Source organism: Equus asinus, chromosome 2, assembly GCF_041296235.1.
Source record: "Equus asinus isolate D_3611 breed Donkey chromosome 2, EquAss-T2T_v2, whole genome shotgun sequence".
Taxonomy (NCBI): Eukaryota; Metazoa; Chordata; class Mammalia; order Perissodactyla; family Equidae; genus Equus; species Equus asinus.
Genome location: NC_091791.1, coordinates 74,760,642 through 74,776,735, shown reverse-complemented (window position 1 = coordinate 74,776,735; position 16,094 = coordinate 74,760,642). Strand labels below are relative to the sequence as shown.

Sequence of the window (16,094 nt, the reverse complement as noted above, 5' to 3'; positions counted from 1 at the left end):
CACAATCAACAGTACTTCAGAATCAAAGCAGTCTCCAAGAATATTTAGAAGAAATTTATTTTCTCTCAAAGATCCAAAGTTACTGGATGGAAAGAACCTTTCATATTCAAGGAGGTTTGGCTCCTTCAAACCTCAGCTCTTGAGTGTTTCATTTTTCAGTTGTGATGTTTGGCTTCATATTTGCAAACTAAATGATTTCTTTGGGTGGTTTTTCCAAACAGTCTTTCCCAAAGGCCTATCGAAGTCTTTGTTTTCCATAGAACAGAAAGCTGCTCTCAGCTTTGACACAGGAGCTTCATTTTTATTTCTATCACCCTGTCCAGGTTTCAGAGATCTCGAGGTCCAATTTCAGTCAATAACCCAGGTGATCACTGTAACTAGTAATTCCTTTCTTATCCACGGAAGTTTCTGGCAGGAAGAAAACTTAGCTCTGAAGAATGGGACCGCTGTCTTTCTTCTGAAATAGTTTTAATTAGAATAAGTCAGCTATACTGAGAAGCGTAAATCAAACCTAACATGCAGAAACCCACACAAGAAAGCAACAGAGTATTTGAGCCACTGAACAAGAAATGTATACAAAATAATTGTAGGAAATTACAGCTGTCACAATGTTTCAGCACGGGGCCTTCTCTGTGATTTAGAAGCAAGGATATCTATTTGCTATTAGGATTAGAGAGAAGAGTAAAATGTAGAGCCAAACAGTCATTGGGGAAGAGGGGGAAAGGCCTCAGGGAAGGTCTGATGCCAATTTTGATGGAGGATAGAGCCAAATGGACTTGAAAAAAATGTATTTACTGGCATTTTCCCCACAGTCCAAATCACTTGGGAGCTTAGCCAAGCTATATTTTTAGTATTCTACTATGCCTTTTGAACAAGGTTGGATCTCATGAGATACGATGTAGCCCTGAACATGCTCAGATGGAGCAAACTCCCAACCAAAATTCTCTTCCCAATAAATGCTTATTTCTACATTTCCAACAGAAAGGAATTCTGAATTCAGTTTTGCTCCTTAAAGCAAAATACTCAGCCAACGACTCCTAACCTTAGAAATGCTTCCTGTCCATAAGCCACATTCCCCTAAAGCGGGATGCAGAGGGGCCAATGTCGACAGTCTTCCTGGTACTCTTCAGCCCGGTATACCTTAAGCTTCCGTCGGTTTACCCCAGACACAAGCTCAGCCCCACCGGGAGAGGGCCTGGCAGGTTCAAAGTAAAAGCTCAGTTTCCCGGCAGGTAAGCCTGCCTCCCCGCCCACACGGCTGGCCTCTAGCTGGACATGTGGGGCTACTGCCTTCTTGTTACACAGTAACCACGTTCCCGGGGCTGAGCATAACAGCTTGAAGGAAGTCTTTTCCTGGCTGAGAGCCCCAAATGACGACAAAGTCCTTACTGATGCAGGCCAATTTAGCAAAAGGACCCTCTTCCTCCCCAAGGCAGGCACTTTCCGTCCTCTGCCCAAGAGGTGGACCTGACTGTCCCCCGCCCGCCGTCACCCTCCAGCCTGCAGACCGTCGTCTCCTCCCCGCCCCTGCAACCGGGCTAGGTCTGCCCCGCCCCTCCGTCCGCGCCAGCCTCGCCGGTCCCCTCCGCGGGCTGCGTGCGCACGCGCACCCACGGGCCGGGCGGGCCCGCGCTCCGCCCCTCCTGCTCCGCCTCCGCCTCCTGGTCCTCGGCCGGGCGGGAGAGGGGCGGAGGGCCGTGCGCCTGCGCGGAGCCGGCAGTCCGGCAGGGCGGCAGCAGCGGGGTGGCCGGCGGGTGCCCTGGGCACCGCGGCCCCTCCCTCCTCCTGTCCCCCGCCTCACGCAGTCCCCCACCGAGACGCGGCAGACGACCCCGGCCCTGCCCTCTTGCAGGCCTGGCCCGAGCTGCAGCCCGTGACCTGGCAAGAGGCGGTGCCGCTCCCAAGATGTCGCAGACGGCCATGTCCGAGACCTACGGTACGAGGCCGGCCAGGCGAAGCGGGCGGATGCTGGCCGGGGGCGCGGGGGCCTGGCCTGGGCCGCGGGGTCCCGGAGTGTAGGGGCCGCGGGCCAGGGAGGGCGCGGGGCGCGGGCCGGGCTGCGTGCAGCCTGTTTACGGGATGTGCTTTCCAAGTTTGCTCTGGCTTTTTCTCCGCACTTACACCCGCAGGGTTTTTCTTTTTTAGTCTAATTTCGAGAGCTCTGGGTGTGGGAAGCCAGTTGGAGACTCGGTTTCATCTGCGATATTGTCCCCAGCGAGGGGTGTGAAGGACTTGGGGCGACGCCTGTGCTTCAGTGTGTTCCTCAAATATTCCAGGTTGACCTTTCCTGGTGTGGAATTCCTTTCTTCGCACTGGGATTACAGTGAGGAGTTATCGATAGGCTAATCATTTCTTCCTCCCGAGACCTTTGGCCTTCTTTCTCTCTCACTCCCTCTCTCTCAGGGATTTTTAGCCCCTTCTAGGTTCCCTTATGGCTGTTTATAAATGTGTCATTTTTAAGACCGTAGACACTTTGGAAGCGGAGCCCTTCCTGCCTCATCTTTGCTCCCTCTTTAGCACCCACACCTGGAGGTGCTCAACAAATATTTCTTTGAATAAACGAAAACCTTCCCAGTTCATATACTGTGTTTTTGGTTTTTGTTTTAGTCCTGCGTGGTGAAAATAAACACTATGGCATATCTCTGCTTTGTGTCAGGCTCGAGGAGATGTTTACCATCTCCGATCACTCAGATGCGCACATTCTCAGATTAAGACTTTGGAGTTTTACAGTCTGAGGGAGAGACTCAAGTTCAAAAGTATGTACCTCTGCTCAAATCAGTGTTGTCTCCGTTGGTCCTCATATGCTGCTCCTTTGCTTCAACAAATACGTGTGGAATGGCCTCACGGAGCTGGCCTGGTGTGAGCGGCACCGTCAGCACCACCAGGAACACCGCAGGCAGCGGCTCTGGTCTCCTGGAGTTTACAGTCTAGTGGGGATTCCCGTGTTAATCCAGGTGTAACACTAATGAATGGTTAAAGCCCAGGCAGGAGTTCTGCAGGAATGTGGTCTAAGAAAGAACGTAAGAAAGAAGCCCCACCACACTGGGCGCCAGGGAGGCACACGTGCCAGAACAGCACGTGCCCAGGCCCTGAGGGACAGGCAGTTCCTGTAAGGGGATGTGGTTTAGGCCCCACAGGCCTGGGGAGGGATGAGGGTGAGGCAGAGAGAACCTCTCTCCTGTGAGGGGTGGGGTCATAGTGCATTTGCCTCACCTTCAGCCACTCCTGTGACTGGTCCATGCCCTGTTCTTGGTGACACTGGGGGCAGAACATCTGTTCCTAGAAGGCTTAGGAAATCCTCCAGGAAGTCACCGGTTTCATAGGGACCAATGTTGTCAGAGCTGCAAATGCTGCAGTACATTGCATCCACATGGTCTGGTTCTCTCTATGGAGAACTACAGTCAGATTTCATAAAGAAAATGTTTCTCGAGCAATTTTTGGTTATGCTTTTCTGTCTTTTCAAGTGCTCCTTTCCCTGCACTTTTTTTCTTTAACCTGGATAAGGAGCACTTGGGAGGGGTGGGAAGTCCAAATGAGAAAATCAGGTGAGGGTTATGTATTAGTACGAAAGGATTGGAAGAGTTCAGGAGCTAGAGCTTTTCCATTTCATCTGTATTCTATGAGGTGATAACTTGATAAAATATAGCATACCTTTGGCTTCCCCACTTCAGACAGAGTTACGTGAACGTGTTAGCATCACAGATGAACTGTTTAAATTCTGATCATAAGGCCTTGGCCATTAGTACTGTTATTTCGTGGTATCTTCCAAATGTTTTTCCTTTTTACTAACTGAATTTAATCTTTTCTTCTAATAGAGGAAATTAATAGAAAATTAGTTTTAGAAAGAGCAAGTGTGGCAGCTGAAAGTGCCAACCTACAATAAAAATCACCTAAACCAAGTCCTAGGCTGTCACCTTAACTTATCATTGACCATATTTGCATAGCATTGTTCTCCCAAAGTAAAACAATCAGCTTCCCTCCTTCCAGACGTTTGCCTCTTACACAGCTGGGAAAGGAGTGTTTGCCTAACCTTTAAACTCCTTTGTACTCTGTGCTCCTGTTCTCTTCTGGAAATGGAGGCTCTCTGTAGCTTGACAGGGATATGATGAAAAATGAAGAGTACTTCCAAGGTACTGTTCTTTGGGTTTTTTTGAGGAAGATTAGCTCTGAGCTAACATCTCCCACCCATCTTCCCCTTTTTTTACTGAGGAAGACCGGCCCTAAGCTAACATCCATGACCATCTCCCTCTACTTTATATGTGGGACACCCACCACAGCATGGCGTAATAAGCTATGCTAGCTCCATGCCAGGGATCCGAACCAGCAAACCCCGGGCTGCTGAAGTGGAGCATGCAAACTTAACTGCTATGCTACTGGGCTGGCCCCTTCAGTGTGCTGTTAATGAGCTGTATCTACCTGCTTTTTAGCGCATTAAAGCAATATTTCACCTTCCATAGACTGAGTAGTGTTCAACATTTTGCTGCTTGGAAACCACTAACCACATGAATACTATACTTTATATAATGTTGTAATACAAAATTGAAATCTTAAACACATAGGTTTCAGATTGAAACCCTCAATCTGAATATCCCTAAAGTGAACCATGGTTTCTCAGATATTATTAGGTTCACAACCTTCTTAAAGCTTTGGCCAGTTAGTGTGGCTTGGGACTTCCCAAGGAGCTCCAGCCATCGGAGACTTGGGAGATCACAAATTGGCCTTAAGTAATTTCTCATACCAAGATTTGTGAGACAAAACTGACAAATTAAATAGGTAGTACTAAGCAATGCTGTTCAAAAAGGAGCTAAAAAGTGTAAGTGGTGTGGAAAATGCTGAAACAAAAATTTTTTTAAAAGCTGAGGGAGTTTGAGAGTGAAGAAAAGTCTGAGACAAATCTCATCACATTGTAGTTTATGCCTTCTGCAGTGAAAACAGGTTATGAAACAAGAACACAAATTGTTGGTCCTATGCTAATTTTATTACAATATACCCTTCTTTTGTTTTTAAAGATTGGCACCTGAGCTAACATCTGTTGCTGGTGTTTTTTTCTTTTCTTTCTTCTTCTTCTTCTCCCCAGAGCCCCCCAGTGCGTAGTTGTATATTGTAGTTGTGGTCCTTCTAGTTGTGCTGTGTGGGACACCACCTCAGCATGGCCTGATGAGTGGTGCCATGTCTGCGCCCAGGATTAGAACCGGCGAAACCCTGGGCTGCCAAAGCAGAGCTTGCAAACTTAACCACTCGGCTGTGGGGCTGGCCCCACAATATACTCTTAATATTTTTATTGTGTGCTTGAATTTTGAGAATTATCAGGATATTTTCTTTTAAAAATGTATCACTGTAGGCTGTTGTGGGTTGAATTGTGTCCCCCAAAAGATATGCTCAGGTCCTAATCCCAGATACCTGTGAATATGACCTTACTTGGAAATAGGGTCTTTCTAATCGGGTCAAGATGAGGTCATATTGGATTAGGGTGGGCCATAATTCAGTGAGTAGTATCCTTAGAAGATGAGAGGAATTTGGACACAGACATGTGCTGGGAGATTGTGATGTGAAGACAGAGGCTGAGATTGGAGTGATGTATCTACAAACCAAGGATGGCTGGCAACCACTGTAGGCTAGGAAGAGGCAAGGAAAGATCCTTGCCCAGAGCCTTCAGAGAGAGCATGGCCTTGCTCACACCTTGACTTCAGGCTTCTAGCCTCTGGAACAGTGAGACAGTAGATTTCTTTTTTAAGCCATCCAGTTTGTGGTATTTTGTTATAGCAGCTGTAGGAAACTGATACATAGGCATTGGTGTTCAAAATATGATTCATGGAGAAATTTAGGCTTGATAAGGCAAGGCAGAGTCAGGAAGATATTCTACGTAAAGGAAATAGCATCTTCAAAGTCACCTGGTGCCAGGAAAGTATAAAATAACTTGCTGTTGGGGAAATCACCTAAATTACCATTACTTTATTTCATAAAAGACAGGGGATGTAAACAGTGTCAACAAAGGAAGCATATAACACCAGAATAAAGGACATTTCTCTAAATTGAATAAATTTATCATTAAATGTTTGTATTTTTCTTTTTCTCCTTCGCTGAAAATTAGCGAACATTTCAAGGACCAAAGTTTGGGAACACTACACCAGTTCTTACATTAACGTGCCCCCCAGTTCCATTGTTAAGATGCAGATTCTGATTCAGCGGATGTGAGGTGGATGGAGGTTCTAAACCTGACCAGCTTCCAGGCCGTGCAGGTGTGGTTGGTCCAGGGACCATGATTGAGTATCAAGTCACTGTAAATACTCCATAATGCCTCCCTGCCATGGAACTTTGAAAACATTGTTCTTTGGAAAAACAAAAGTTTCTGGTAGTTTTTCACCATCATTTGAACTATAAATCATTCCAGTCCTTGCCCATGACTTGCCTTCCTCTGAAGACTCCTAAATCTCTACTTCCAGTCACGTCATTCACTGAAGCTAAAGATCTGATTTTCAACTCCTTCCCTACCTATCCTACTTGGATGGCCTAGGAGAAGCCTAACGCATGTCCTAAACCAACTAATTACCCATTCATACTCCCGAATCTTCTGTTTTCCCCATGTATCCATTTGCTTAAGAGACCCAAGTTAGAACCCGTTTTTAATTCTTCATGTTTATCTCCGAAGTTTGGTTGGTTTCTAAGTCTTTTAGATTGACTTCTTAATCTACTTCCAGCTACTCTTTACCCTAGAAGAGGCAGGGGAAGGTTAAGTTTGGGCTAGTTTAATAGATTATATGGCAAGGAAACTCATCATCCCCAAGTTCTTCGTCACAGCAGCTTGAGCAGTTTGAGGCTCCTGTGTGTGAGAAGATGAGAGAATTCCTTGGGCAAGGATGAGGTGGTTTCTGGTAGGGGTAAGCTGGAAGGAGCCTTGGTAAAATTTATTTCAAGGCCCAGACTTCTGGTAACTTATACCACAGCTTCACAGGAAAATCATGATCATGAGTTAATGGTATTTCCAAAGCTTTTTGAGCTTCTTGGAAAACAATTTCATGTAAGCATAAATGTCAGTCTTACGTCTAACTATAATGTAATATCTATTCTGTTAAGGACTGTGTCTCCAACATTCTTTTAGACATATCTCATTCTTTGGGCCCTTTTGTATAGAATTAGCTATAACGATTCTTTTGCGAGGTTCAATCCTAGAGTAATCACTCTTATCATAGAGAGCCAGGCAAGTGTATTGATGATCTATGCTCTGAATATTTCTTTGGAATGAGAAGAAAGCTGACACTGTTTCTTGAATTTCTTCTCTTAAACCATCCTCTAGAGATTGGTCAGACTGATGTAGTAGATTTTTCCCCTCATTCTTAATAACTCTATTAGAATACTTGCCAGTGAAAATAGTTCAAGGGAAAACCTTTGAACCCTCTGCATCCTGTAACATTTGTCTTTGAATGTCACTGCTTTCTCTGCCAGCCTCATCTTGGTTATGGGCCATGTTCCATGTGTTTGAAGAATACTTGACTTTTGCTTCTCTATAGCTGTGAGTATGGGTTAAAAAGTAAAATGATGTACAGAGAACAGTTGTTTAAAAGATGGTCAAAGCGAGGCAAATATAAAGGCTATCATACTGCAGCACAACACAGAAGTCAAATTAACACTGTCTGCAGATTGTCTTCCTTTGTAATTTCCCTCTAAGCTTTCCAAACAAAAATAAGGTTATATTGAGAGAGATTTGGCCAATACCAATGAATCCCAGATAATGATAGCTGTGACACCTAAAAAAAATAAGGCCTTGTAGCTCTGTCACAGCCAAGTGCAATCCTACACTACTCAGTATGGTAAACTCTTATATGATAATACTTAATGACCCCAGTCTTTTAATTCTTTCCGTTTCTCTTGTGTGTTGGGTTTTTTGTTTGTTTGTTTGTTTTGCATTTAAGAAGTCTTAAAAAGCAGCTAACAATATTTAGATATGGGGGAAGGGACACTATTCATAAAGTGGTAATAAATTGTGAATGAGAAGATGTATTTTAGAGGGAGGTTTATCAATCTTCAAATATGAATTTTTAATTGTGCAAAAAACTTGGGGGCTTAAAACATCTCTCTCCTTTGTTATAATTAAAAATATTATTGTACACAGTGTACTCAGTGACAGCACTGGTTCTCTAGCTCATTTGCTTACGCTGGTTATTTCAGGAGTCCTCACCAAATGCACTGCCTCTGGTGACTTTGCAGATCTGTTTTGCAATTCCGTCAACTCTTGATTGTGACAAAGCACATCTTTCTTTCAAAACTAGATGGTAAGCTTGTTGAAAGCAGGGGACCGCCTCTGTGACTTTCTGTCCCTGGAGCAGTGGGTTGTTGCTGAACACAGGCTTCAAGGAATGCTGAAGGAGCCTGCTTTGATTCCATTGAGAGGTGGCGTATTCGTCTCTCAGTTACAGAATATGAAGTAAAAGGCCAGGATAAATTGAAAACCCAACTTTAAGATATAGTTTAATTCTTTTCTTTATGGCAGAAGTCTAAGTTTTTACATTGTATATAATATAAATTCAACTCTAATTAAAACCTTTTCCACAGACCATGGTCTGAATTAAAGAGATCACATAAGGTATCCTTTAAGAAAATAGATTTCCCTCCTGAGAATTCCAATCTGAAATCAATCCACAATGCATCAGAGCCAAGAGTTGCAGTGGTTCTTTCTTTCTGGAGCTGCAGGGCTTGACTGCTGCCCGGTTGAATGTAACTTTGTACCTGTAGAGAGAACATGTTGACCAAATGGAAGTGGTCAGCCGTGGAGGTGAAACAGCCACGAAGGCAGGCTTTGGTGCGTCCTTGGAGCACTACGACGACTGGCGCTGTGCCCAGAACGTATCCTGGGGGCACCCCAGGATAGACATATCCCTATTGTGGTGACACATGTATCAGGTGATCTGAATCTGTGGTCACTATACATTCAAATGCCTGGCATTTGGTATTTATTAAGTAAATATTAGTTGAATGAACTTCCTGAGTTCTATAAATCCATGCTTACTTAACAACCTTCTGATTATAAGTTGACTCTATATGACCAAAAATAAAAATTTTTTAAAAAATAAAGCTTAACAGAAAATTTCCATTTAATAGGTAACAGATTAGTGGCTGTTTTGGTCATTTTATCAGGTGGAGTGCTTCCAACTACATGTGGCAGAAAACCCAGTTCAAAACACCATAGGTAATATGATAATGTGTTTTTTCAAATAACTATAGATGAGGTTTCAGGGCTGGTTGATTCAGAAGCTCAACTGTGTCAGCAAAGACCTAAATGCTTCCCATCTCTCTCCTCTGGCAGTATTATCCACATCCCTCATCCCCTCAGAGTCATAAAATGGCTACTCTTTGTAATCTGTGTATGCTTCCTTGTTTACATCCTTTCCTAAATGCAAGAAAGAGGAGTCCTTCCCTGCATTTTTAACGTAAAAGTCCTTCCTCTTTATCTGATTGGGCCATGTTAGGTCAAGTGCCAGCCTTGGACCAATTACACAGCCAGGGTAATGCCTCGCACTGATTAGCAAGGCAGAGGGGGCTAGGAATGACTGTGATTGGCTTAAAATAGCTAACACCTGTCCTGGAGCTTCAAGGCCATGTTTCCCTAGGTTACTTTGGCTCCTTGGGGGAATGGCTTTTAGGTAGACTACTACGACAGCATGTACTATAGTCTCCAAAAAATGTCAGCTACAGTTCAGTCTCAAGTGTGTTCCAGTTAATGATCTTCCTGAAGTAGGTGATGAGCTTAAACGTTCTTTCATGCTTCTCCTCTTGCAATGGGGAGGTAGTCAGAGAAAGCAGCACAGTTGTGGAAAGAGCACAGGCTTCAAAGCTGGATTCACACAGATTAGAATCCCTTGTCATCTTAGAAAGATCAAACATTCTCTTGTCATTTTGCAAACACAATATAATTGCATTTGACCTTAGATCTTACTGTCTTTGTGAACCTGCTAAAAATATTTGGTGTTTTGAAGACTCGTGTTCCTCTTTAGAGCCACTTTGACTGTGAAAATACTTTGGAGGAAAAAATGGAAGTTGGCAATTTGGTGGCCGTTGCTATTTCCCCACTTTTCTTATATTAGCACCTTGAGGAATTTTGTCATAAGTATGTACCTAAACTAGACTACTACGCTTGTCACAAACCTTTGTAAGAATGAAGTCTGTATTTTGGATTATCTTTTCAATATTAAAATCCGTGGAGACCTTCATAGTCTACACACTGGTGAAACTATATTGGTAAAATTGGTATTAAAATGTATTTCAGGGGCTGGCCCGGTGGTGCAGCGGTTAAGTGCGCACATTCTGCTTTGGCGGCCCAGGGTTCGCCGGTTCAGATCCCGGGTGCGGACATGGCAGTGCTTGGCATGCTATGCTGTGGTAGGCGTCCCACATATAAAATAGAGGAAGGTGGACATGAATGTTAGCTCAGGGCCAGTCTTCCTCAGAAAAAGGAGGAGTATTGGCAGCAGTTAGCTCAGGGCTAATCTTCCTCAAAAAAAATAATAAAATAAAAAATAAAATGTATTTTATTATTATATAAACAAGTTCCTTTAAATGTTCACAACTGTAAAAACATTGTTACAAGTGACCCATGTCTGTACTTCTTCTGGTAAGTATTACTTAGTAATAAAGGTAATTTTCTCTAGTTAGTGTTCCCAAGAATAGTGTTATTTCTAGCTATTGCGACTAAAGAAGCTTTCGAGTCAATGTCCTTGAATATGTACTCATCAAAGATTCTTCTGGTATTAACCTATTTCCATTGTTGTGCCAGGAAACCTTTCCTTATTGAAAAACTGTTGGTGTGTCTAGGCTGAATTATAATCCCAACCTCTAGATAAAGGGTGGAGTTAGAATAATCTGCACAGAGTACGTTGTATCCAGTGTCTCAGTCCTCACAATGACAGTGTAGAGTAAACACTGGTGGGTGAGGAAACTGTTTCACTCGCTTATGGGTGAGGAAGCTGAGAGGTTGGGTGCTCCGCCAGAGACCCCAGAGCTAGGATTGGTGGAACTGGCCTTTGAACTCAAATTTGTCTTGCCTCACGTTCTCAAGAGTAGTCGAGTTCTTACTCTTCTTTCCCATATAGAGAGCTCCTCCATAAAATCTCTGATCGGTGGTGACCCTGATTCAGCACTGCCTCCGGACCTCATTACTCTAGTGTGTGTTCTGAAGAAGCACTGGATGTTTACTATGAGTTAAAATCTGCCCCTGAACTCAGAGCACAACTGGGAGCTGGGGCCTGAAGCTTGTACCTTCTAAACTAGTGCAGAAGACCTTCAACATTCATAAGGGGTCCTGTCACAGATCTGTGTCATTTCTAAAATTGCAAATACTATCGTGGTACTTAAGGCTTGCTCCAAAGTTGCAGTTCAGAAAGGCATGTTTTCCTTATGTATCCTCAAATAAAAAGTTAACTCTTCATCTTTTATCTTTTTATTACACTAGGTGGAGTGTTCTCTGAAACATTTTGACACACTCTTGTCCTTATTTCTTTACAGAATTTGTCCTCTCATATATTCTAAATCAAACTTAACACTCTACTCTTTAAAGTGTCCAAAACTTGTTTCCTGGTTAAGAATAATTGTTTTTCTTAGGTATCTTCATTTTTGTCTACTGCACTGGCTGCTGACTACCTTTCCTGGACAGTGTTCCCCTTTGGAGAATAATTTCTTTTTTTATGTTGTTACATCAAGTAGAAAGCAACCAAGAGCTTGCAGTTTCCATGCAGGGTGTCTGGCTGGGCTCACTCGCCTGCTAACTGACTTGTGTCCACACACCAGGCCCACAGTGGGCTTGATCCAAATGGGCACTTAGCAAAATCACAGATCCTGTCACACACAGACCTTGAGCAATCATTGCAGAGTCTGTGCTGCAAATGTTAAATCCATAGATGTCACCATTCCTCCCTGCTGACATTTAATTCAGGTTCAGGCACACCACCACTACCCCAGGCAGAGCAGCAGAGTCCCAGAGTTAGCCATTGCTGACTTTTCCACCTCCCTGTCCTTCTTATTTTACCTGCCCTCCACAGGTCACATGTCCTCCTGCTGTCCAGACCTTCTCCCTCTCCCAAGCCACCATCTCACCGAGGTTTCTGCTGCTCAATTCCTCCCTGACCTGTGTACCAAAACTTTTTGTTCTTTGAAGTACATGTCATCTTACCTTCTGTGCTCTAGCTCCTTCTCATTGTGTTGTCCGATGACCTCAGGGTTATTCTCCAGGATCATCTGGCATACAGTCTCGCTCTCCTCTCCACCTGCTCCCTGGTCCTGGGTGACTGCAGAATCCCTGCAGAGGGGTCGCTCAACAACTTTGTGTCACAGTTTCTTGACTTCATCTCTAATCACCTTCTTTTCTGCTCCCACTTGAGGTGCTCACTTCCCTGGCTTCTCACTGGACATTGTCACATGTTAAATTCTTATCACTGCCATCCAGCCTTCACTTTAAGAGCTCTAGGCTCCTGGTCGTTGTCACCCTCCCCCTCCACCCACTCCCACCCTGCTTCTTTTCAGGTGATGAGCTGCTCCCTCTCCAGAGATGACACCCAAAGCCTTTCCTTCCCCCTCTTCCTCCTTCATCCTTTAATTATCCATGCTTTGCAGTTCCCAACCCTGGCTAACCAACCATCCGCCTTGCCTGCTGCTATACAGCCAAAGCTCTTTTTAGATTGAGATCACTATAGATTTATGGTTTCTGCTTCCAGCTGGGTACTCAGTAGTGCCTAGCAATCTTTTTCTCATCCTGGCCATCTTGCCCTTTCTCTACGTCAGCTGTATTAATCCCCCACTAATCTCTTTATCTCACCTCCAGTGGATGACAGGGAAGAACAAGATGCCATGCTAAGGGAACTCCCTCTCCTCCCCTTCTCTTCTCAACCTATAACTTTATTTACCTCCACACTTATCCTTAACCCTTTTCCTGTTGTCACAGAAGAAAGGAGGTCTCTCTGTGTGTCCGAGACTAATCCCTGCCGTCCACTTTGGACCTCGTCCCTCGAGTTTCAAGGACTGGCATCACCAATCATCCCTTTCTTTTTCTACTGGTAACTTCCTGTCCTTTCCCTTCCACTCTGCACGCTCCTTTAATTCCCCCGTCTCATCTCTTCTTTCGGTCACAGCCAAGCTTCTTGTAAGAGTTAATTGTCAGCACTTTTCATCTGCAGCATGTCACTTCAGCTGACAATTCTGCTCCACCTCAAGTGGAGATTTCACTTTGGGCATGGTGGTCAGACCCAGCAGACACTTGGCAGCCTTTATCTTACTTAGCTTCTCTTTTCACAGTCAGCCCTTATGAGAACTGCCTCCCCACATCTCCACCATGTTGGCTCACAAGGATTTTAAGTTTAGTATCTCTAAGTCTGTACTCATTGTTTTGCCGCAAAATGGCTTCCTCCTCAGAACCTTCAGTAGTTCTTATCTCAGATCTTTGTATCACAAACCGCTGGTTCCCTAAGCCAGAAACCAAGGAACCCTTCTCAGGTGACCCCATTGTCCCTGTACTCAGCCTCTTCTGCCAGGAAATGAAACACATGAAATGAATCCTGCAGTCAAAGCCATTGTCTTTGCTTCCTTTCTCACCTCTGGAAATCTTAAAAGCAATATCACTACTTATGGGAGAAACTAGGAAGGCCGAGGTCATCTTGTGTACTATGGCTTCATTTTCTTGAAGACTTAAGGTCCTCATTGACTACCAGTTGTTGAACAAACGTGCTGTGTTAGCTTGGTCACCTTCTGGCTCTGTGCCTGCCTTTCAGTGACTGCCTTTGCCGTCAGTGTCAGCAGTTGATTGTCGTTGCGCGTGTAGCTGACAGCCCTGCACTAGTATGTGCCTCTCATCTGCTGTGGTCTGGGAAATTAGGTAGTAGAGGTTGCTTGGAATGAATGGTTCCAGATGAGGCTTCTCCCGGAGAGTTCATCCTTCGGCTCTGTGTTAACTGCTTCAGTGCTTGGAGGCCATTTTTGCCTGATCTGCATTTTGTCTGTGTTCTTGAGTGGCTGACTTTTGCCCAAGACCGACTTCTAATTGATGCCTTTCCTATTATCTCATTTAACATTTCCCATGAAAAATTAGAAGTACGTTAGTAGCATATCTCCCTTTAGATTTTCTGTTTGGAGAGATGGTCTTTCCCCCACCTGCAAGCTTAGTTCATTCCTGAGGAAATGCTCATCAGGTGAATGTGATTATCATAAATTGGATGCAAAATATTTCTTTGTGATTTTGAGTCTGCAAATTAACGCTCATTATAACAAAACACCAAATCTAATTAAAGTAGACATGATTATTTAACTAGTTCACATTTGGTTATCTTATACAACCTAACTGGCCATTTTTCCTTCATTAATTACTCTGTAATATGGCTGTTTACCTGCTCCTGTTAAGCATCGTACACTGACATATAAAACATTTCCATGATATGCAATGTGTCTGTGTCATTTAACTTCAAGCAAGGAAAGAGAAGAAGAAAGAAAAACTCCACAGATTATAAAAACAAAATAAGTCAGTAAAACCAATGCAAATTCTACCATAGCCAGGGATGTGGGGTCTGATGCGTGAGGGCCTCCCTGCTGGAAATCAGCACACCTTGAGCACTGAGGAGAGAACATCAAGCCATCCATCCCCCAACCCCTGGTTTTGTAGATGACTGTGTGGGGCTCCTGTCTCCTGGCTCTCAGCTACAAAGAGGTGTGTGATGTCAAAATGCTCTCGTAAACAGGAGGGATATTAACTGAAACTCCTCATAAAGTGGGATTCTTGTCACCTATAAGGAGTAATTCATTGCCCATTGTAGTGCTTGGTTTTATCTGTGTTGTCCAAACACATACATCTCCAGGCGGAGAATACCATACTGGACAGCATGGCATCTCACCTGCTGTGCCTTCCTTCTGGGTACCACATCCTGCTTGAAGTACATTCTTTGGTAATTCTTTCAGTTTAGGACTGTGCATAGTAACTTCCAGAGTGGTTGTCTGGTAATATCTCTTATTATATTTTTTTATAAAACTTTTTATTTTGAGATAGTCATAGATTCACATACAGTTTTAAGAAAAAATAAAGAGAGATCTCATGTTACCTTTACCTGTTTTCTCAGTTTTAACATCTTGCAAAACTATAGTAAGCTCTCACAACCAGGATACTGATGCTCCACAGCTGCACATTCAGAACATTTCCATCCCCACAAAGCTCTCTCCTGTTGCCCTTTTACAGGTGTACGCTCTTCCTGCCTGCCCCCACACCCTCCTTAGCACCTGGCAACCACTAATCTCTTCTTCCTTTCTATAATTTTGTCATTTCAAGAATGTGATATTAGGGAAATCATGCAAGGTATAATCTTTTGGGATTGACTTTTTTAGTCAGTATAATTCTCTGGAGAGTCATCCAGGTTATTGTATATATCAATAGTTAATTCTTTTTTATTGCTGAGTAGTATTCCTTGGTATGAATATACTACAGTTTGTTTAATTATTTACCTGTTGAAGAACATCTTGATTGTTTCATTTTTGGCTATTATGAATGAAGCTACTATAAACATTCCCCTACAAGGTTTTATGTGAACATAAGTCTTCATTTTTCTGGGATAAATGCCTAGGAGTGTAGTTGCTGAGTCATATGATAGCTGCATGCTTAGTTTGTAAAGAAATTTTCAAACTATTTTCCGGAATAGCTATACTATTTTATATTTCTACCAGCAGTGTATGAGTGATCCAGTTTTTGTGTATCCTCGTCAGCATTTGGTGTTGTCACTGTTTTTTATTTTAGCCATTCTGATACATATGTAGTGATATTGCATTATGGTTTTAATTTGCATTTCTCTAATTATTGGCTAATGATGTTACACATGTTTTCACATGCTTATTTGCCATTCGTGTATCTTTTTTGGTGAAATGTCTCTTCATGTCTTATGCCCATTTTCTAATTGGATTGTTTGATTTTTTACTGTGGATTTTTGAGAGCTTTTTTTAATATACGTATTCTGGATGCTAGTCCTTTGTTGGATACGTGTTTTGCAAATCTCTTGTCCCAACCTGTAGCTTTTCTTTTTCTTTTCTTTCTTTTTTTTTTTTTTTTTTTTTTTTGGTGGAAGACTAGCCCTGAGCTA

At 43.3% G+C, this 16,094-nt stretch overlaps 1 protein-coding gene across 4 annotated transcripts in view; it reads left to right on the top strand.

The window, feature by feature from the left end:
- Nucleotides 1–1,582: 1,582 nt before the first annotated feature.
- Nucleotides 1,583–16,094, top strand: part of RAB4A (RAB4A, member RAS oncogene family) — a 42,477-nt gene continuing 27,965 nt past the window's right edge. Inside the window, exon 1 of one of the 4 annotated variants that reach the window (XM_014860829.3) lies at nt 1,583–1,936. In XM_014860829.3, coding sequence (XP_014716315.1) covers nt 1,906–1,936 — 31 coding nt within the window. In that variant the 5' untranslated portion in view covers nt 1,583–1,905. The remainder of the gene's footprint in view (nt 1,937–16,094) is intronic. The other 3 variants (XM_070491509.1, XM_070491510.1, XM_014860830.3) reach the window with 3 other exon arrangements.